At 45.3% G+C, this 21,779-nt stretch overlaps 2 protein-coding genes across 7 annotated transcripts; both read right to left on the bottom strand.

The window, feature by feature from the left end:
- Nucleotides 1–159: 159 nt before the first annotated feature.
- Nucleotides 160–4,933, bottom strand: zfyve21 (zinc finger, FYVE domain containing 21). 2 transcript variants are annotated; one of them, XM_061302285.1, is made up of 8 exons: nucleotides 4,671–4,933; nucleotides 3,782–3,832; nucleotides 3,544–3,712; nucleotides 3,148–3,223; nucleotides 2,955–3,046; nucleotides 2,341–2,394; nucleotides 1,768–1,907; nucleotides 160–1,677 (listed from the first exon to the last, which is right to left on the bottom strand). In XM_061302285.1, the coding sequence occupies exons 1-8, from the start codon at nucleotides 4,794–4,796 to the stop codon at nucleotides 1,639–1,641; spliced, it is 747 nt and encodes a 248-aa protein (XP_061158269.1). In that variant the 5' UTR covers nucleotides 4,797–4,933; the 3' UTR covers nucleotides 160–1,638. The 2 variants fall into 2 exon arrangements, with proteins under 2 accessions (XP_061158269.1, XP_061158270.1); XM_061302286.1 differs by lacking the exon at nucleotides 2,341–2,394.
- klc1a (kinesin light chain 1a) lies at nucleotides 4,869–21,549 on the bottom strand. Of its 5 annotated transcripts, XM_061302271.1 has the most exons (16): nucleotides 21,128–21,549; nucleotides 14,183–14,681; nucleotides 13,888–13,963; nucleotides 13,000–13,228; nucleotides 12,495–12,582; nucleotides 12,322–12,423; nucleotides 12,081–12,254; nucleotides 11,917–12,016; nucleotides 11,774–11,826; nucleotides 11,391–11,458; nucleotides 11,209–11,317; nucleotides 10,837–10,998; nucleotides 8,760–8,878; nucleotides 7,904–7,979; nucleotides 6,243–6,337; nucleotides 4,869–5,010 (listed from the first exon to the last, which is right to left on the bottom strand). In XM_061302271.1, exons 2-15 carry the CDS (start codon nucleotides 14,678–14,680, stop codon nucleotides 6,272–6,274), a joined length of 1,920 nt encoding a protein of 639 aa, XP_061158255.1. In that variant the 5' UTR covers nucleotide 14,681; nucleotides 21,128–21,549; the 3' UTR covers nucleotides 4,869–5,010; nucleotides 6,243–6,271. The 5 variants fall into 5 exon arrangements, 4 of the variants coding, with proteins under 4 accessions (XP_061158255.1, XP_061158254.1, XP_061158256.1 ...); XR_009718452.1 differs by lacking the exon at nucleotides 8,760–8,878 and having other exon boundaries at nucleotides 4,964–5,010; XM_061302270.1 differs by lacking the exon at nucleotides 4,869–5,010 and having other exon boundaries at nucleotides 5,354–6,337.
- Between the last annotated feature and the right edge of the window lie 230 nt (nucleotides 21,550–21,779).

Here is a 21,779-nt window from a genome sequence, read left to right as displayed (position 1 = left end):
GTTCATGAAATATTAAAATTAAAAATACAAATCATTTTTATCTGAATTAATTTTAATGAATTTCAAATTTCAAGAGTGCATATGTAACAACACCAGAGTCCAATTTTCAAACTGCATGCATGCAAGAGTGCATATGTAACAGAACACCAGAGTCCAAAGTAGGAAATACTGCTCTTTATTCCCAATTGCTGTCAGTAAATGCGGCGCTGGCATACAAAGCCACCGAATGAGCACCTTTCAAGTGCGCACAAACAATAGTCACACTCGCATGCATACACACATTTGTTTAGTGAAGCTGTTCTTTGAGGCAACGAGCATAGAAAAATACTTTTAGCAGCGGTGTTACAGGCTGAATAACATGTCAGCCAAACTCGAGTACATCAAGTGATGAGTTGGCCTTCATCTGCTTGGATTTGTGCTCTTCACAGACGTTCTTCATACAAAAAGAGAATCCAAAAAGGAATGTGTTTAGTGTATGCGTCACCAGGATGTCATCAAAATTACTTCTTAGATGCGACTTCCATGATCAGGGCCCCAAAAGCCGAAACTTGGATTGAACCTTTCCAAGGCCACAACTTGAAACAGGGCAAGGCAAAACAATTTTTGATTTGGACAATGGTCAGAGACGAGTAGACAGACAAAAACGCAATACATAAAATATTTTAACAATAAAATGGCAGTAATTATTAACTTAATTGGAAAAAAAAAAAAAAATGACCCAATTATTTGTTACATTTTAAAATGTTCAACGTACAGCAGACCTTGGCTATTGGCCAAAACCATCAAAATGTAAAAATCTGTTGTGGGGAAAATGATCCACATGCTAATTGGGCGTTGCATGAGGAGCCATCTGGCGCTCTTTTCCTGGTCCACTTTCAGGAAATTATATTGTTTACTTTGCCATGGAAGGGGGGGCTTATATCTTGGGGGCAGGGGGGAATGGGAATTGACCTGCAGTATTCGTAGTTATGCAATGTTAGGGAAAAGAGCCAAATGAACTCAACAAATACTAACGGAGAAGACTTGTCGAGCCGGATTGACGATTGAAGCAATCCGTATGTGGGCCCCTGGACAATACTTGCCCCTTCCCACACCTGTCCGTCCCACTGTTCTATCTTCAAAGCGTTACCCTTCAAGTGCTAATTTGCCACTGTCAACTGAAAGCCCCGTCCCCAAGAGTTCAATTGTAGCATTCTTGTCCGGATCTAACCCCGAAGCAGTCAACCTTGTAACGTTCTAACCTGACAAAACCATCATCATCCCTCTCTGAAAACCAACTTTTTGTTCCAAAACTGCAAAGTAAGGGTGCACGGTTAAGAGCCCTGAGATCCAAAATGCAAAGGTGAGGAAGACCAATATTGTGGAAAGTCAAAACTGCACATCCAAACATCTGCAGTAATACATTTCCCCTGATGCTTTTCCAATCGACCACACAAATACGCTTTCAGTCCAGAAAGCGACGTCAAGGCCCGCCTGCTGAGCTTTTTAAGACAAACAAGATGACCGATGTCAGAAGTAGGAAAGGTAAAGACGACGCGAACAAAAAGGACGCCAGAGATGGCAACTCTCAAAACAGGAGAAAAAGGTTCTTTTGGAGACCCGGTTTCCGCCGGCTACGTTCGATCCCCGAACGAAGACTCACTGGTGTTCCCGAGACTCGTACAGCAGCTTGGCGGCCTGCAAGCACAAAGCGGTGGCAAGTATTGGGACGATAAATAAAGCGATAAAGCGAGCAGTCGCAGACACGATTGGACGTGGTTGTCGGACCTTGTGCATAGCCAGCAGCCACAACTCGGCAGCCTTCTTTTCTTCTTCACTAGGGGCGGCGTCCAGACGCAGCAGCTCCACTTCCTGAGAGCCCGACGGCTTGTACTTGACCAGCATGCCAACTGCACGTGGAGATGTGCCTGCACACCAGAAATGAATCATTAGCATTGACACAAGGCTAACTGTGACAAAGTGAAAACAAAACGCCATTGAAAACGCTACGAAGATATTGCTGTGTGTCTTCATAAACAAACAAAACACAAACAAAAGCCACAGGTGAGAGCGCACTTGCTTGAAGAAATGGCTAAAAAAACGTGCCTATATGGCAGCCATATTGAGAGGGGAGACTTTTCTGCCAACAATAACAAAGATCTTGGAAGTGACGACAGATGGAAGCTAGTGCACTTCAAAACAGAACGCTCGAAAATTAATGCATGTTTAGCTTAGCACTAATGCTGAGGAAAATCTACAAAGATCTTCAAATGTAACGGCGGATCATGCTCGCATGCATTTGAAAGAAGTTCAACAAAAAAGGGTGTGACGCAGTCAACAAGACGGACGAGTGGCGCAAACCTTCGCAGGCGCAGCCAGCATCCAGCAGGCCGTCGCCAGCATCAGACTCATTCTCTGACAGCACAAACCGGACCCGACCCAATGGGACGGGACCAGTCAATATGCAGCAGCAGAAAAGAGAAGAGGCGGAAGAGTTAACATGCTGCCAGCTTGACCGCCATTTCATTGCTTCCATTACCACAATCTGAACGCCATTTACATGCATAGGAGAACCGCCATTTTAACATGGAGCGTCACCAGGCCCACAGGATATCAATTTGAGTGGACGCCATTGAATATTGTTAAAATGAGAACATCCAATGAAGACAGGTGAAAGGAAAGATGCAAAAGTGAGTGGACGCCCAATGAAAACAAAAGAGATTGGTCACTTAGGGCAAGTGCCAGGTGGAGTGAGTGGTTGCCTGGCAGATATGCAAGTTGAGGCCCAAAGTGAACAAAAGTGAGTATTTGTAAAATGAGTGGTCACATAACAAAGATGCCAAGGGGAGCTGACGCTCAATGAAGACAGGTGAGCGCGCGCCCAAAGATCCAGACTCGACATTGGAAGGGAAGCAGGACAGCGACAGCAGCCAGGGGCAAAGTGTGAGCGTGTGAAAGGAGCTCCCGGGATTTACCTGTGGGATTGCTCGCGTCGGTTAGGACCTGTATGCTGATGATGCGAGCCAACTCCACCTCAAAGTTGTTTTCGCCGTCCAGGAACAGGTACCTGACAAGTGGAGAGCAAGCATAGATTCTTTATCCTCTCCCACCATTGTGAGCGTCTCTCAAAATATCGTGTGAATTTCGATGTCAGTTTGTTGTGGTTACCTGTGGTTGTTGGATAGGCGGGAGGTCATGCTCGCACACTTGTCGGACGTTCCCAGAGTGACCAGGAAGGGACTTCCTGGACATTCGCACGCAAACAAGATGTTTTTTTTGTTTTGTTTTTAAACACCAGACGTTCCCAGAGTGACCAGGAAGGGACTTCCAGGACATTCGCACGCAAACAAGATTTTTTTTTTTTTTTTTTTTTTTTTTAAACACCACCTAATGTTGGCGCCATCTTTCCATCAGAGGCCAAAACATGCAGCTTGTCGAGATCAAAATTTGATAGCATCACGATACGACAATGCCGCTAATATCGTGCTTTGCTAGAAAAATGCCATGACAATTTCAAATTGTAACAACTAGAACGCAGCGTTAAGTTTGAACGACTTCGCTCACCTGCCACAAGCACTTTGATCTGCTTCTCGTAGAAGTCACTCTCCTTTTGAGACAGGAGGCTGCACTGGGAGCACTGCCTGACCGGGTCCACGAAGCTCATGCGGGGCAGTGCCACCTTCTTGCTGCAGCACTTGTCGCAGAAGCAGCGGCCGCAGCGCCGGCAGTGGTGCTGCACGCACAACGAGATATGTAGCTTTGCTGATGTGGCACAATCAATCAATCAATCAATAAATGGGACCTTGCGCTTGGTGAAGTGAAACTTTGTCTCACACTGCATACATTTTTGACACTGTAGAGAGAAAACAAGAAGAAGTTACACACACAACATGCCCATAAAAGTGGAAAGAAGTGAAAACAAATTATTCAATTTTGCTCCATGAGAGACTTAAATTGAGACACTGAGATTAGAATCAAAGTGGGATAACACCAGTTTATTATTTAAAGGTCAAGTGCAGAATTGTGAATAAAGCAAATGTATCTCTTTCAAATGAATAGTCTTCGGAAAAAAATCAAGGCGTAGGAAGTCAGGGTAAAGGTCAGCAAGCGTTTGTAAAGTTGCATTAAAAGTCACAAAAAAATAAAATAAACGTTCAGTTGGTAAATTACTCCCTTGACGGCCACTTCGATATGTATGCCTTTAAAGTGTGTAACAAACACTGCAACGGGTTTGCCAAGACAAAGATTTTACGTCACATCAATAAAGCTTGTCTTTGTCACAGGAACGACACAAAACGTTAAAAGGTGGACTCGTGAAAAATGTTTACTTGTATATCGGGAACATAAAAACTGTTATTTAAGTTTAGTACCTCAGCCCGCAGGCGAACAACTCCCGTCAAAATCCCCGAATTTCACACGGGCCCCTGGCGGATGATTGTCACTCAATTCAAAATAAAATAGTTCCACCAAGCAACTCTATGAGTGGCTTTGATCGCAAGACCTTAGATGATGATTAAATACCATAAGCATCGAATATATTGATCAGTTTTAATTACATTTTGAGCGCTTCTTCGACTATAGCAAAAACGCGTCCGTTTTACTTTGAAAGCTTTTCATGAAAACGCGCGGTCCACCACAGATACTCTAGCAGCTTCACGGTAGGGGGAATGGGGTGGGGGGGTTAGCCTTACCTCTTTGTCGGGTACCCATCTGGGTTCGTCCAGGCAAAAGGGGCTGTTGAAAGCTCCGTTCTCGGCCACCATGCGGAGCCCGCTCGGGCTGCGGACCAGCTTCTTTCCGTCGGGCACTGAAGACATTTTCGTCGCTCTCCTTTTCTCCTTTTGGTTGTTCTCTGGAAGACTGGTAGTGACGGCGGACACGCCCCCGAACCTCTGGATTGGCAGCCCGATGGGCCAATGAAGGTGTTCTGATTAGGTCACGCGGTTTAAATCGCTGCCAGTGCACTGGTTTTCTCTTTAGGAGTCGCCGCGCCCAGTCGACACGTTTGAGAACGTTGTTTTTTGCGTTTCACTGAAAAAACGTCACAAAAACATAAACACAAAGGAAAAAAAGACCACGAACAGGATTGTTAGTAATACTGCAGTTGGAAAACAAAAGAACAAACAAAATAATAACTCCCACAAGACATTGTTTGTTTATTTATTTTGAAATGTATTTTCTAGGCTATGACTATGATCTCAAACATTTTTCTTACAGCTGCAGTTGTTGTGAAATGCGTAAAACATTAGAAAAGCAATGGATGTTTTTTATGATAATCTAGAAAAACGTGCGTGTACGTGAGCGTGTGCGCGTGTGCGCGTGTGTGCGCGCTTATACCATGGCTGCAGTACCAGCAAATAAAAACATAAAAACATAACAATATATGAGTATTTATTTTTCTTTTGACACACTGCAAATTGGATGAAAAACAATTGGCATTGTACAGGTTAAAAGAAACTTGTGTGAGTTGTGGCATTGGACCGCGTGCAGCAGGTGGCGCTGAAGAACCCAATGAAAGGCGCCACATTGGAACTATCTATTTTTTTATTCTTCACTAACACGACTCACTAATGTCATTCATTCTTGGCACAAACAAGTCGCAATTCACACTTTGTCACTGTCAATACATTCCTGATATTGTCACCTGTGCTGCTGCCTTGTGTCAGTGCATTGGGGTCACCCACCAAATAACGAGACCAATCAACAGTCACTCGCATTTCAGAAACGGCCACGATTAATATCGTGCGTTGTTCGCGTCGTGCCCGTGTATTGTTACGGAAACGACAGCGTTGGGAATGGCATGCTGCCTTCATCGTCCGTATTTTGGGGAGGTTACGTGACCAGCAGACAATCAAGCAAACTAAGGCTTATTGCACAACCCTGCAAAAGTAGCATAATACCAAACAAATCATAATAACGATTACGAACAAAAGAGAAAGTTGCATGTACAAAGTAGAAATGGAATATTTGCACGCCAAAGACATTCCAGTCCAGTCCCTCCACATTCGCTCGCTGCAATTACAATCGCAAAAAAAAAACATTTTTTTGGACTATTTTCTCTTGAAAAGGAACATGTCAGTGCGTGAAGAAGGACGACTTGGGCGCGTCCCCCGCCAACAATAGTCAATCCCCATGGTTGTTTTCTTTTTGGGTTTTTTAGATCCACCGTTTTTCACTCAGTCGCACTGGACTAGTAAAGATGTTGAGAGTGACGTTCAGGCGTTGTGCCAACAAGTAAGCGTAAAAAAAAAAGTCGTATTTACGAGTCTGAGTGGAACCGCCATGGCGAGCGTCAACGAGCCAGGTCGCTGTGGCTAGCGCTCAAGTCGCGACTCCTCCTCAGACTATGATTTCGTTCCTGGGTGGCAGGAAGACAAAAGAGAGATTACTCGAAGGGATACAAACGAGTCGCAGAGTATGTCAACCAAATGGCTGCTGAACATATGAGAACAAGTGGGCCGAGTAAAAAAAAAAAGTGGTAAAAGTCTTTGAACGAGAGCAAGTCCTTTTTATACGGAAGTGAGAGTTCCCACTTTCTGACTTAAAGGGAAATGTACTTTCGGCAGTTTGCAAACACATTTGATTAAGGCTCCGTTAGACACATATAACCATATCAATATAATTTCTAGTAGTAGTGTGGTTGCTTAATAAGTGGAAAGGAATGTGCAGGCTACATGAATTTGTTTTCTTCAAAGTATTGTGGAACAGGAGGTCCAGAAAGGGAGCATATCTCAAGGCCGATGGGAACGCGAAAAACAACTCGTCTTTGTGGTCCAGACACCTGTGCTGAGCAGGGGAAAACCCAAACGAGGAGGAGATGACCACAGACCATCGACCAATCACCACACAATTTTTTGCATGTTTGAATATTCATATTGTGTTTCTTTAAAACTGGGCAACCCGGAAGAATGTGTCGTCTTTCTGGTCACGAAGGCACACGAGTTTTTGTGTTAAGGACCCAAGACCCAGGCGCCTGTATTAGCTTGCTTTGTCAAGATTAAACAATTGGTAAATTCGGTCTGATTGATCTACTGGTCTTCTCTTTGACAGAACGAACTCGCAAAATTGTTAGGTGCGCCAGTGTGTGGATTAGAACATAGCAATTCTTGTGTTAAGTGTTGATCACAATTTGGAGTCAGATCAATAGCTAAAATCCGTATCCTAACAGACTTTAAAGTCGGAATTCTGATTTTAATCTCAGAATTCCCACTTTAAAGTCAGAATTCTGAGAATAAAGTGAGAATTTAAAGTCAGTATTTTGAAGAAAAAAAAAAAGTCAAAATCCTGTCAGCCCCCCCCCCCCCCCCGTTTTTCTTTCTCTTCACTAGCCCTAATCTTCTTCCGTATGAAACAGATTATTTGCCAAAGGGAAATTATTTCATTTTATGAGGGATGAAGTCAATTTTTTACTTTTTCTTAAAAACTGCAACAATAATCATAAAATGTAATACTTTCACACGATTTGGTTTGAATCATACAACCTTTTCATTCAATGTGATCAAATGTGTGAAAAATGTGAAGGTGACAAAATTACAATTTAGAGAAATTGTAGTCTAACATTTGATAAAAATGTCAGCACTACAGTTGGAAAAGTCAATTTGATCAATTAGGCTGAGTTTTGTACACTATGTACATGACACTTATTGTAAGAGAAAAGCTTGGAATTCAGATGCCTGCATTTTACATCATTCTTAAATAGCCAGTTACTTTAAGTCATGAAAAAGTTTCTATTTGACCTAAAAGTCATGATTATGTTGTAGTTTTATGAGAAAAACATTTGCACGATATGCGACAAACAGCGTGATGACATTTACAACAAAAACTGAAAATTGCTTCATTGCTATGAGGTGTCATTTGAGACAAAAAGCAGCCATTTTGCCAAAGTCATAAGATTATCGTCAACATTAGCGTTTGCAGTGCTTACTTGGTAGTTGGGCTCACTAGGCGCCGCCGCCTCCTGGCTCACGTTCAGAACCCCAAGTGAGCTGGCTCGTTTCAAGCTGTGGCCCCGCCAGGTGTGTTGTTGTGTGGTGCGGGGGAGGTTTTAGGGGCGAGGGGGAGAACACGCGTCTCGATTAATCACACTCGGTTAGCTAGACGCGCTTCGACATCATCAACAACATTTGACGATGATGAAGGCAGTGACATCACCATGACAACAAATGGTCGGAAGTTCCTTGGCTGTGCGTAAAGCCAAGTGTGATTTGACAAGGAAATTTCATGAAAGTTTTCAGTCATCATTTAAATAATCGTCGTCAGCATGGTAATGTCGTCAGCCTTCCACCAACAAAACGGGAAGCCGAAAGTGAAACCAGGCCAGAGAGCACATGCGGGTCCACATTCAAGTGCTGTTTATTCTTAAATAGAAAAGGTATACATGACGAAAAGAACAAAAGGAGCCATGCCCGTTTATTCTTAAATAGAAAAAAATACACATGAAGAAAAAAACAAAAGGAGCCATGCAGCCTCCGCAGCGTGTTTTTTTACCAAACTAAAACCACAGCAGCCCACAGCAGCCCACAGGAAGCCACCAGATGCAATAAATATTAGTGCACACCAAGAAAAAACAAAAAACATGACAAATAAAAGCAGATAATGTGCAGATTGGCACGACAGCAGCTGGATATTGGTCCCGCTCGTTTGTTGAAAGGGCCGTCATAAAAATATGACTTTGTGTTCTAGAACGCTTTAGCTTTTGGTTAGTGCGGTGGGCACCCCCCGCAGGCCTGGAGGTCCAGCGAGTTCTTCCTGGCGTCAGAATGCATTTTAGGGATAGTTACCCAGGGTTTTTGGGCTCGCCACCGCCTTTCAGTTTGCGCACCAACTTCTCGCTGCTGCGGCGGAGCGACGCTCGCAATTTGTTGAAGGAGCCGCTGCGCTTCAGCGCGCCGGAGCCATCCTGATAGGGGGGAAGGAGACAACGCCAGTGGCCCGACACAACGTTAGCAACATGTGCATATTCTTCTTCGTGCTACCTCAGCTTACAAGTTCTTAAATGTAAGAACTTTAAACATCTAAATACTGATAATAAAGAAACAAGACTCAGCCAATGGTAGTCCGGCTTTGGACTCGTTATCGAAGTTTAGCTTAGGCTAGCTGAGAGCTGAATGCTTAACGTCGATGCGGCGCTCGCACATTCTCTTTAGTGTCTCCTTTTGACGTTGAAGCTTGTGATGGGCAAATGTAAATGAACCATTCAAGTGAAGATAGCAGCAGTAGAAGAAGAAGAAGAAGCGTCACACACAACATTGATGTCAAAGAGGAGTTGAAGTTTTATTGCAACTTAAGAAAGATGCACACAGACAGGCAACGGGCGAGCACAGGCAGGAGAAGGTTCATCATATCACAAGGAGAAAAAGAAGAAGAGACGAGTTGCGTTTGGAATCCATTCCCAAAGGCGTTCCTCTAAAAGTCCCGATGTGGCCATCGAGGCCCGACTACCAAAATCACTCGGTTGCAATTTTCATGTATGGCATGCAAAGATTTCCGTGACATGCCCACACGTTATCCGCGATATTTACACACAATGCCTGCCCATGTTGGGTTTTTTTCGGACAGGGGTTTAGAGCGAAGGCGTAAGACGAGACCATGCGATGAAATTGGAGCAGCGCGTTGTGGAGAAGTGGGACAGGAAAAAGGCGCCAATCTTTTAGCGCATAGTGAAGAGAAATAGTGAAAATGTTCTTTGATTTCGGAGCCTCAGCCCACTTCCCGGTTTTACACAACGCATCCTCAGGCCTTATTTACAAGTCACGTGACGATGATTTCATCAGTGGGGGACGTTGCTATGGGTGCGTTTCAAGACAAAATGGGGGGAAGGGACACCACAGTTACAAGTTTGACAGTGGGGACTCTCTCGCTTGAATACCAAGTAAGGAAGGAAGGAAGGAAGGAAGGAAGGAAGGAAGGAAGGAAGGAAGGAAGGAAGGAAGGAAGGAAGGAAGGAAGGAAGGAAGGAAGGAAGGAAGGAAGGAAGGAAGGAAGGAAGGAAGGAAGGAAGGAAGAAAGGAAGAAAGGAAGAAAGGAAGGAAGGAAGGAAGGAAGGAAGGAAGGAAGGAAGGAAGGAAGGAAGGAAGGAAGGAAGGAAGGAAGGAAGGAAGGAAGGAAGGAAGGAAGGAAGGAAGGAAGGAAGGAAGGACGGAAGGAAGGACGGAAGGAAGGACGGAAGGAAGGACGGAAGGAAGGACGGAAGGAAGGAATGACCCTCCCCCCTTGCAGAAGTTGTCATAAAAGAGCGAGGAGTCCACCAGAGAAGACGAGCGTTTCCAAGCGTTAGGAGGCATCTGGAGGTTGTTAGGCCTGCTGCTCCAAGCGGCGGCGGAGGAGACAGGAAAGGAGACAGAAACACAGGAAGATGAGGAAGAGGAGAGGTAAGATGATGTAGAGCATTCCGTCCGTCAGGTCAAGCAAAGGCGGAAGGTCACGCTACACGCAATACGGAGCTCAAACATGAACGAGTGGAGACCAAGAGACAGGTTTAATCTCTTTGAAGCCCCCCTCGTTTGTGGACAAAAAGCCTGATGTGGCCAAAGAGGTTGATTGGTTACAATGCTAACTGTTGCTCTGCAGCTGGAGATGGTGTTAGTTGCAGGGGGAGGGGCGGGCGAGCAGGTGATGACACAAAAGCACTTTGAGTGTATTGCTTTGTCAGAAGTTCACGCGGGTCTTTGCGAGTGTTGACTCAAAGTAAGTCAATCCCTGTGTTTCCACTTTTTTCCCCACACATGCAACTTTAATTGAGTGTCGGAACACGGAGTGGGCAATGCTCAAGTTGAGGTACTGCCGTCCTCCGCCGCAGTCAATCAACGAGATCCGACGCCATCGAGCACAGAGTGAGCGAGCGTGTCGTGCACTTACCCCGTTCCACTCCACGCTCATGCTCACTTCCTCGCCGCCGTCGGGCCCGCTCTCGTACTTGACCGAGTCGGAGGTCAAGCTCTCACGGCTGCGCTGCTTGTCGCGGGCCTCAGGCTCGCCCAGGACGTCAGCCACACGCTGCTTGTGTGCTGTGTCCAGACCCTCCATGCAAAAGACATGAGTTGTTTTAAAAATGTACGTGCCAACTTGGCACACGATGAACTGCAAATATGTTCCTTTTTGGCATTAAAAATGATGTTGTGACCACAACAACACAGCCTCCGGGCTTACAATCTTGAGACAACGTATCTCCCGTGGCATTTTTTGCTCCGGTTGAGCAAATGTTTGCTGCTATTATTGTTGGGATGTCACCTGCTTCCTGGAGCGCACAGCGGCCTCCTCCAGGGTCTCGGCCGCCTCGAACTTGCCCTGACGCTTGTAGAGCGCGCCTAGGTTCTTCAGAGTCGTGGTGACGGTGGGGCTGCGCACACGACACGACGTTTGCTCAAACGCAAGACTCGCTGCGCTTTCAGCGTTGCCGCTCTCGACCTCACCTGTCCACTTTGCAGGCTTTGTACCAGCCTCCGTACTCGCTGAAAACTGAGCCGTCCTTCTGCTTGCCCTGAGAAGAAGAGCAGTGAACGGGCAGCCGCGTTGGCCCATTTCAGTTCTTCCATTTTGTTTAAATCGTGCCAAATGAAGCGGAAATCTTATTTATAGTCAACGAGGCCTCGAGCTCTTTTTTTATTAAAAAAAAAGACAAATAATTGCAAGTTAAGCAACGCCGGAGGCATCACGGCAGCCTAGGGGACGAAATCGGCTAAGTCGACACGCTCCCTTTTTACTGCAGCTTTTCTACGCAGCTTAGCCGCTACAGTCGCTGCATGGCGACACGGGTTACCATGCCGACCAGTCAAACATGTAAAAAAGTCCTCACCTTGCTTTGTTCCTCCCTCTCCTCGGCATGCATCCAAATGGGTTTGTTCTCACCTGCAGTGTAAACATAATCAGCATGTGTGGGCACGTGTGTGTGCGTGTGTGTAGTATGTGTGCGTGCGCGGTCAAGGCGGCACAGCCTACCGTCAACGGAGCCAAACTCTCTCTCGTGGGCCCGTGTGAGGATTTCTTTGTAGAGCGTCTCGGCCTGCTTGAACTTGCCCTGCTTGAGGTAACAGGAGGCCTAGCGGAGGAAACATGGGCATTAAGGAAATTTCCCCAAAAAGATTTCCTGGTGTGCTCCTCACCAGGTTGTTCTTGGTTTTGGCCACGTTGGGGTCGTCGGGCCCCAGCTTACTCTGGTAGATATCCAGCGCCCGCATGTAGTAGTACTCCACCTCCTCGTACTTGCCCTGGTTCTGGCACAGCAGGGCCAGGTTGTTGAGCTGCTTGGCCACGTCCGGGTGCTCCTTTCCCAGCACCTGTGGCACACAAACGCAATGGGGCGCTGTAGAGCACACTCACCGAGCAGGCCTTGGGGCATCTCACCTTCTCTCTAATCTCCAGCGCTCGCTTGCACAGCGGCTCCGCCTCTTTGTACTTGCCCCTCTTGCCATAGAGCACCGCCAGGTTGTTGAGCGTGGCGGCTACCTGCCGGGCACAAGACAAACCTTTGTCAACTTCGAAAAGAGGACAAGAAAAAAGAAAGAAAGGGCACTGACGGCAGGGTGGTCCGGGCCCAGCGTCTTCTCCCGGATGGCAAGAGCGTCATTGAGCAGGTTGGCCGCCTCCTTGTACTTGTTCTGATCTCTGAAGGCACACAACACGGCACTCGTCAGCTCCCGCAATATGGCGCGGCTTCTCCACCGTTCCCACGCGAGGCAGACAAGAAGATGTGCCCAGGGGGACAAAAATGGGGCACAAATTGTTTGCCAGCGGCGCTTTTGTTTGGGCCAGGCGGTGGAGACGTTGACAGCGCACTGTAAATCGTCGGCTCCCGCGAGGACGTTTACGGTTGTCTCGCGGTTGCTCAGTCGGTCGGGTAACCGACGCTTTTGCCAGGGAAAGTGTGAGCCCAACCTGTTTGCACATTATACTCCTGAAATTGGTCTGCTCAAATGTTGCTCATAATTATGATGATTTATTTGCACTATGAATGCAATTTTGAAATTGTTCAGGATGGAAATCGACATCAGAGAGCGCATGTTCGGGGGCCATTTTGGAGACCTGTAGACGAGGGCCAGGATGTTGAGCATGGTGGCCACGTCTGGGTGGTCGTGGCCTGACGTCTTCTCCAGGTCTTCCAGGGCCTGCTTGCAGAGCGGCACGGCCACCTCGTAGCGGCCCTGCGAGGCGTACTGGATCACCAAGTTGTGCAGCGTCCGCAGGCGGGCTGGGATCTCGTAGCCGCCTTGCTGGGCGGCTGCCGCCGCCGCGCTGCCATGCATCGGCTGGACTGCAAAGACCACGCGCCACTCCAGTCAATGTCCACAAAATTAAGCAATTGGACAAGTAAATATTTAAGTGGGAGGTTTTAGTAAAACACAAATTAAAACAGTATACTTGATAATCAGTTCTAATATTTACTATAACAACCATTCCAAACAAATGAACCAGCTCAGTGGCCTAGTGGTAGAGTGTCCGCCCTGAGACTGGATGGTTGTGGGTTCAAACCCCGGCCGGGTCATACCAAAGACTATAAAAATGGGACCCATTGCCTCCCTGCTTGGCACTCAGCATTAAGGGTTGGAATTGGGGGGTTAGATCACCAAATGGTTCCCGAGCGCGGCACCGCTGCTGCTCACTGCTCCCCTCTCACCCCAGGGGATGGATTAAAATCACATGGGGATGGGTTAAATGCAGAGGACAAATTTCACCACACCGAGATGTGTGTGTGACGATCATTGGGACTTTAACTTTAACTTAAAACCAAAGCAGCCATCTCACTCTTGAATACTCCGATACGAAGCACCGATACCACCACTACTAACGGGTATTTTTGACACATACAATTTGACTTCAAGGAAATTCTTGTTGACAATAACATGTTGCATGTGGCAAGCTACAGATTGAGCGTAGCGCCACCTAGAGTAGAAGATGATGAAGCGTGCTTACTGCCTTGTGCTTGGTCGTCGTGGTCATCTGGGAAGAGATCGTCCAGAGTCTCCTTGCCGGATTCCGAGTCCTTCTCCTGAAAAAGAAAGTGCACTAGCCTCAGCTGTCGCTAAGCTATTGACTAATCTGACTCTTGCCAAGTGGCTCGTTGCCGCCAACACGCAAAGTCATTGATTATGATGCGTGTGGAAAAGGAGATTTTGCTTTGACATTTTTCGTGATAGAATCCTTCAATCAAATTGACTGATTCGATCAGTCGAGCCCGAGCTCGAGCCGACGGCGGAAGAGGACTCACCGAGGGGGACAAGTCCTGGTCGTACTTCTTGAGCTGGTTCAGGAACTCCAGGTGCTTCTTCTCCTCCTCCAGCTGCGCCACACTCTGCTCGCTCTTCTGCAGCTTCTGCTGGGTGCCGGCCAGCTCGTCACGCAGCCACTGGTTCTCCTGGCACAGGCGGCGCACCTGTGCCCGCAGCTTCTGCTTCTCCGACTCCACCGAGCTCAGGTGGCCCGACAGGGCCATCATCACCTGGGCCTCGCTCAGTCCCAACTCCAGCATCTCCAGGGACTTGCGGATCATGAGCGACTTCTCCTCCACCAGGACACCCTCCTCCTCCTGCTTGAGGCAGCGCAGCGTGGCCAGCAGCCCGTCCAGGATGGAGTGGTGCTCCTGCTTCAGTGCGTCCAGGCCCTGGATCACCTGCTTTGTCCGTGAGATGATCTCATCCTGGGACAGTTTCTCGCCAGGCTCCTCCTCCGCCTTCACACACACCATGGTGGACATGTCCTCACGCATCCTGCCGGCCACAATCGAACGAGAGGGTGTGATGCGGGCGCCTTGTCACTGTGACACCTCAAAGGACATCAGACGGCGATGAGAGCGGCCGCAACGAGGCGAGCACCAGTGACCTCACATAATTTATGGATTTTTCTTCCAACGCCAAAATCACACTTGGAACCTACTCTGCTGGACGAGGTTGAAAGAAACTCTCAACAAACGGTCAAGGTGAGTCGACGAGCACGTGTCTTTTGGCCGCCTAGAACGCTCATTAACAAGCCTGTGCAAAAAGCACTTTGACGGCGAGGAACGGGTGGGGTGGGGTCGGTGTGAGCAGCTTCCAGCCTGCAGCGAGTCAGCTGACTGCCGAGCAGGAAGCGGACCACGCATGAGATGCAGGACCAAACAGAATTAAAAAGAAAAAACTAGAACGGGATTTTAACCACTCAGCAGTCACTCTTGTCAGATTTCAGTCGTCTTCTATAAAAACTAATTATCTTGGCGTTTCATAAAAATAGCGCGTTTGCAAACATCAGCTTTTATGATGGAAAATCACGACCAACATTTTCTGATATGTTGCAGACCAAACCACCGACAGAACCATTGTCATAATTTATTTTGGGGCATTTTATGCACTGCCAATTTGAAACAATGTCCTGTTTTTCAATGAAGTGTTGCTTTTTCCAAACCAATCAATTGATAAAAGTTGTAAACTTGCAACCATGCTGTACATTCTTAGGGTAAAAAATGAATTGAATGTCACGAGGCATCACTTAACTCTTGCAAAGTGACAATATAAGCCCTGTCAGCCATAGACGTCTACTAGAGGTCTGCTTATGTATAGACCTAATTTAGATGTCTAAAATTGGTCTCGGTATAGACCTAAAATAGACGTCTAAATTAAAAACATCAAATATGATCATATTTCAAAATTTTAAAGTCGGAACCAGCTGTATGTTGTATAAATAATGTACAGAAGTTGTTTGTTTTTGTGTTTAACAAACATATTGATCGGTACATGTGAATTGGTTATTTCTGTAACCTGATATAGTCGTCTATTTCAGGTTATTTTATAGACCTAAAGTAGACGTCTAAATTAGGTCTATATATAGACCTAAAATAGACGTCTAAATTAGGTCTATATATAGACTTAAAATAGATGACAAATTTAAATCCATTACATATGAAATATTAAACCATAAACCAGCTGTAGGTTGTATAAATAATGAACAGAGGTTGTATTGCTTTTTATAAACGGCCATTCATCCAGGTGAAGTGTGGTTATTTCTGTAACCTGATCAACGTCTATATTAGGTCTATGTTTAGACCTAATTTAGGTCTATGTTTAGACCTAATTTAGACGTCTATTTTAGGTCTACACATAGACCTAATTCAGATGTATATTTTTGGTCTTCAGAATAACCTAAAAAATATGTGTATTTTAGGTCTACACATAGACCTAAAATAGACAACAAAATTAAATCATCAAATATGAAATATCAAACATACATAATGTACAGAAGTTGTGTTGCTTTGTTTTAAACAACCATCGATCTGTGTGAAGTGTGGTTATTTCTGTGACCTGATTTTAGGTGTATGAAATAATCTAAAATAGATGACAAAATTAAATCCATCAAATATGATCATATTAAACCCAAAACAAGTTGTGTTGCTTTGTTTTAAACAACCATTGATCCGTGTAAAGCAGGGGTCGCAGACGCCAGTCCTCGGGGGCCGCATTCCTCCATGTTTTCCAAGTTTCCCTCGTGAAACACACCTGATTCAATTATCAGGCTCCTGCAGAACGTGAGGATGAACTGATCATTTGAATCAGGTGTGTTTAACAAGGGAAACTTGGAAAACATGTAGGAATGCGGCCCCCGAGGACTGGAGTTTAAGACCCCTGGTGTAAAGTGTCATTGGGGGTATGGAATAACCTAAAATATACGACAAAATTAAATCCATCAGATATAAAATATTGAACCTGAAACCATTCTGTAAGTTGTATAAATAATGTACAGAAGTTGTGATGCTTTGTTTTAAACAACCATTGATCCGTGTGAAGTGCGGTTATTTCTGTAACCTGATATTAGGGCTATGGAATAACCTAAAATAGACGACAAAATGAAATCCATCCATTTTCTATGCTGCTTGTCCCCACAGGGGTCGCAGGCGTGCTGGAGCCTATCCTAGCAGTCATCGGCCAGTAGGCGGGGGACACCCTGAACTGGTTGCCAGCCAATCGCAGGGCACACATAGATGAACAATAATTAAATCCATCAAATATGAAATATTAAATCCTAAACCAGCTATAAGTTGTATAAATAATGTACATAATTATGTACTTAAGTTGTATTGCTTTGTTTTAAACAACCAATGATCCCTGTGAAGTGTGGTCATTTCTGTAACCTGATATAAAAGTCTACATTAGGTTATTCCATAGATGCCAAAATTAAATCCATCAAATGTGAAATATTGAACCCTAAACCAGCTGTAATTTCTATGAACAATGTTGTATTGGTTCGTTCGATACGCTAGGGCAGTGCTTCTCAAATAGTGGGGCGCGCCCCCCTTGGGGGGCGCGGTGCTATTCCTGGGGGGGCGCGTGTGACCCTGGGGAACAGGCTTTTTTTTTGGCAGTACTAGAATAAAGTGTAATTGCGCGTTTACTACAGCAGGGGGCAGTGGCGCTCTCATTGTTACTTCTGTCACGTTTGCGACAGTGCAACATTTTACGACTTACAAGACAAGTTAGGATAGTCACGGTGGGGAGGGGGGGCGCGAATAGTTTTCTTCTTGCTAGGGGGGGGCGTAACAGAAAATAATTGAGAAGCACTGCGCTAGGGGCAAACACGTGCATAAATTGTGCGCCACTGTAAAACAAAACAAAAAAAAGAAAAAAAAGAAGTGTGCAGCGCAAGTGGCCGATGAGTTAGAGCCTGTTGCTTCGAAAGACAAATCCAAAAGAAGACAAAGGAATGCTGATATCAGGTGAGTCTTCGAGGTTTTTCCAGTAAGAGCTGTTGTTTTGTCCTGCAATGTTTGTCAATTTCATTATCATTCGATTTCAAGCTTGGACTTCAGTTGTAGTTTGCCTGCTACTCCTTCATTTTCGCGACGTGACCAGTTGCTTTGTGAGGAGAAGAGCTGACACAAATGTTAATGGTCGTTAAACGTTTATGGTAGCTTAAGGGAATTTGCTTCAAATTCCAAAAAGTTTGTTTCACGTCGATGCATAGTGTATGTAGTGGCTTTCTTAAGTGAATAAAATCTCTTTGAAAGTTTATAGCTGTACATATAAGGCATTTAACTGCCTACATTTAAAAAGGAAATGTTGTTTTAGACAAGAGGTTATGCCGTATGCATTTACAATTCATAAGTGAATTCAAAACTAATGTAAATAATGGCATTACTTTTGCAGATGTCAGCAGCTCGCTTTCAAAAATCCCCATGGCTAATATAAAACAGAACCAAAATCAAACAGTAAGTATAGATCACAAATTTGAGATTTTCTGATGGCATGGCAAAGATGTAATTCCTGGTTCATTTGTATCTAGCAGCTAACATTTGCTTCATTCTTCAACAGCTCGGAAGTGAGTGTGAAACGCCCATGACAGGGAAAAGTTGTTGTTGTTGTTTTTTTTGGTAGGCATTAGTCATAGCAGAGGTCATAGCTGCAGTAATTTGAGTATTTTATTTCTATTTATTCTCAGAGTTTCTGAAGGTCATCGTGGAGCCCCTTCTGGCAATCCCTGGGCTGAGGAGCCTCAACTCTCATTCAGAATGTGACACGGAGAGTGGACGGTCCCCATGACTGATCTGGAGACCTTTGACATGATGTCCAAGGAAATAAATGACAAACAGGATGCAAGACTGAATGACAGAATCATTAAGCTTGGAATTGGTTGGTCAAAAATTTGGACTTCCCTCCTCACTCTTGATATCTTACAAATGGAACCTATAGGTTCTGTTTGGTTTAATTGCTGTACTGTCAAAGTTACTGATTTTTTTCAGTTATTTTTGGCTTGATTTACAAGGAAAAAATTCAATTCAATTTTGTCTACTCTTAATTCCACTTTTCTGAGACACTGTTCATAATTCCTTGTATACAGATTGCAAAGCAGTCTTGTGTTAGCAGGCCGCTGATTTGAAGACCTGCATGTTTCCAATACCATGGACAGGTATGATTAGTTTGACATCTGTACTGTAAATTGTAAAAAAAAACAGGCTTACTACCATGATTTTCCATGCATAATGTCAACATTGAGCACAGCCACCACATACCGTAATTTTCCATGCATAATACGCACCCTAAAAATGTCATGTCGATGCTGGAAAAAAAGCCTGTAGCCATGTATAATATGCACCCAAATTTTGACTCTTACTTAAATCCGTAAACGTAAAGTTATTCCAGAAAAAGATCATCTTTGGAAACAACCACTTTCTTTCCTCTTCCAGGTGCTCTTGCTTGTATCAAATTGATTTTTTTTTCTTCCTCCAGAGTTTATTTGATTTATTGACATCCAATTGGCAGGTACCCTATTGCCTAATTTCTCTGCCATTTCAATGACTTTCTTTTGAAATGCTATACTATAACTTGTTCTCTTAACGATTTTGATGAAACTGCTAATTAAACTGAACTCTCGCTCTTTAAATAGCTGACGTGTCTTGCGCATCCGTTCTGTGTATCGGATCCATAGTGCACATGCGCAGTGATACTGCCTCCGTATGATATCCGGTCTGCGATGGAGATTAAAAAACAAACGATATTTGACAATAACACACCATCAATGATTACACCCTCAAACAATTTGTCGTCAATTATGCATTTTACTGACTAATAAGTGTGTTGGGCAGGATGGCTGAATGTGATGCACGATTGACATTTCTTGTGCATCCGTTCTGCGCGTACTGTCATAGCGGCCTCCATATGATACCCGGTCTGCGATGGAGATTAAAAAACAAACAATATTTGACAATAACACACCATCAAGGATTGCACCATCTCAAAGGTTAGGCTCACAGGTTAAATGTATTGAAGAGAACCTCCATGTTGAATAGACGTCTAGATCAGGGGTCTCAAACGCCAGTCCTCGGGGGCCGCATTCCTACAAGTTTTCCACATTTCCCCTCGTTAAACACACCTTTTTCAAATGATCAGTTCATCCTCACGTTCTCCAGGAGCCTAATAATTGATTCAGGTGTGTTTAACAAGGGGAAACTTGGAAAACATGTAGGAATGCAGCCCCCGAGGACTGGAGTTTGAGACCCCTGGTCTAGATGGTCAAATGATCACTAGCTATTAATGGCGCTAATAACTATTAGCCATTTGAACGTCTACTCAATAAATGTCAAAGACTTTCACATGTAGACGTCTAAAAAAAACGTTCACATTTAAACATCTAATAGACAACTATTTTAATTTTACTTTCTTAGACGTGTTTTACCCGGGACGTCTGGGTAGCATATAGACGACGTCTAATAGACATAAAAATGCTCGCAGGGAATAGACAACCACCCCCCTTCATATGATGCAGTTGAGTCCATCGACACCCCAGGCGAGCAAATAATGTCCCACTTATCTCAGAACTGGAGCGTGATATCTCGCGTTTGGAACACTGCGTGCTTCACAGACAATTTACTTAAAGCTTTCACTTCCACATTTTAAAGGAACGGGAAGTGTGGAAACTGTTCTTTCGAGAACCAAACTGATTGCAGCAGCTTGGTTGCGGCTGTTCGGTTTGTTTATAAACAATGTGAAGAAGAAGAAGCAGCGAGCGTGATGCGTACGGGTTGAAACGTGTGATACCAGAAAACAAGATGATCCAAGTGGAGAATTGGCTAGGGCGCTGATTGTCGAGGCAAAATGTTCATGTCAGTGTGCATCTGGTTAGGGACCACCCCGCCTAAATCATCATCACCAGCATCATCAACCCAGCCGTGGGGCAGCTAGGGTCAAAGACCACTCTGCCCAAATCATCATCGCCATCATCATCATCCCAGCTGTGGATCTCACAGTGGCGTGCACTGTCTCAACACAAGAAGCTTTGGAGAACCTCCACCCGCGCAGAATGACAAATTGGCAAAATCACTGTCAAGCAAAGCAGCAGCGGCGCCGGCAGCGTGTCTCTGGCCGGCCGACAGGCTGCTTTTCTGGCCTCATATCCTCACGTACACACGGTTGAACCAGAAGAACCAGTTAGCCTAAATACAATGTTCTTGACGCACAGGAAACGCACGCGCGTGCGTTCCACTTTCACCCGAGCAATTCCTGGAACCAAATGTAAACACCATCATCCCACCTGGGGATTTTTACATTACAAAATGTAAAAACCCATAAATCAACAGATGCAAGAGCCACATAGTTTATCGTGGTGACACGTAAATAATAAAACACCACAGAGTCAATGAAACTCATTTAGGGGTGGAGACAGCGTTACAGGAATTAGACATAGCCCGCCTTACCGTTCTCTAGGACATCCGTTCCCGATGCAGCCAATTTATATCTTCGCCTCGTCTTGGACCAAAAACCGTTGGAAGGGTCGTGATAAGGCGGTGGTGGAATAGGAAGGTGAATTTCCAACTACACCAAAAAAAGTCTCCCACCCACCGCGGGAGGGATGGGATCCGTTTCGCCGACAGCCGCCGGAGAGGCAAGCTCACATACTAGCTAGCCCTAGCTGTCAAAATCCAGACTTTAGACAGAGGCGCTCGTGACAGGAGAGGCCTGCTCTCCCGTGACTTCCATGACTCGAAGCGGGAATGCTACGAGGCCGGTTGATGGGACGTCCACGGCGGATGTAGGGACGGTTCAACTCCCCGGTGACTGGCTGACCGACTGTCACTGAGTGACTGACTGGGTGCTGGTTAGGGGCGTGAAATGGCGCCTCCTCCCACGGCAATGACGTAATTGTCGGATTAAACACGAAGGCGATCATTGGCGAAAGCACGCTCCCGTAGAAGTACATGATGCCTTCTCAGAAGTGGATCGAAGGGCAGCTTTTGCTCAGTTTCCCATAGTACCGGCTGTCGATACTTTGAATTGTTATCGATCGGTACCGAAACCTGGTATGGGTACTCTCCCATCCAGCCCTAATAAAAAAATTAAAAAAAATTC

Source organism: Syngnathus typhle, linkage group LG16, assembly GCF_033458585.1.
Source record: "Syngnathus typhle isolate RoL2023-S1 ecotype Sweden linkage group LG16, RoL_Styp_1.0, whole genome shotgun sequence".
Lineage (NCBI taxonomy): Eukaryota > Metazoa > Chordata > Actinopteri > Syngnathiformes > Syngnathidae > Syngnathus > Syngnathus typhle.
This window is presented reverse-complemented; position numbering and strand designations above follow the sequence as displayed.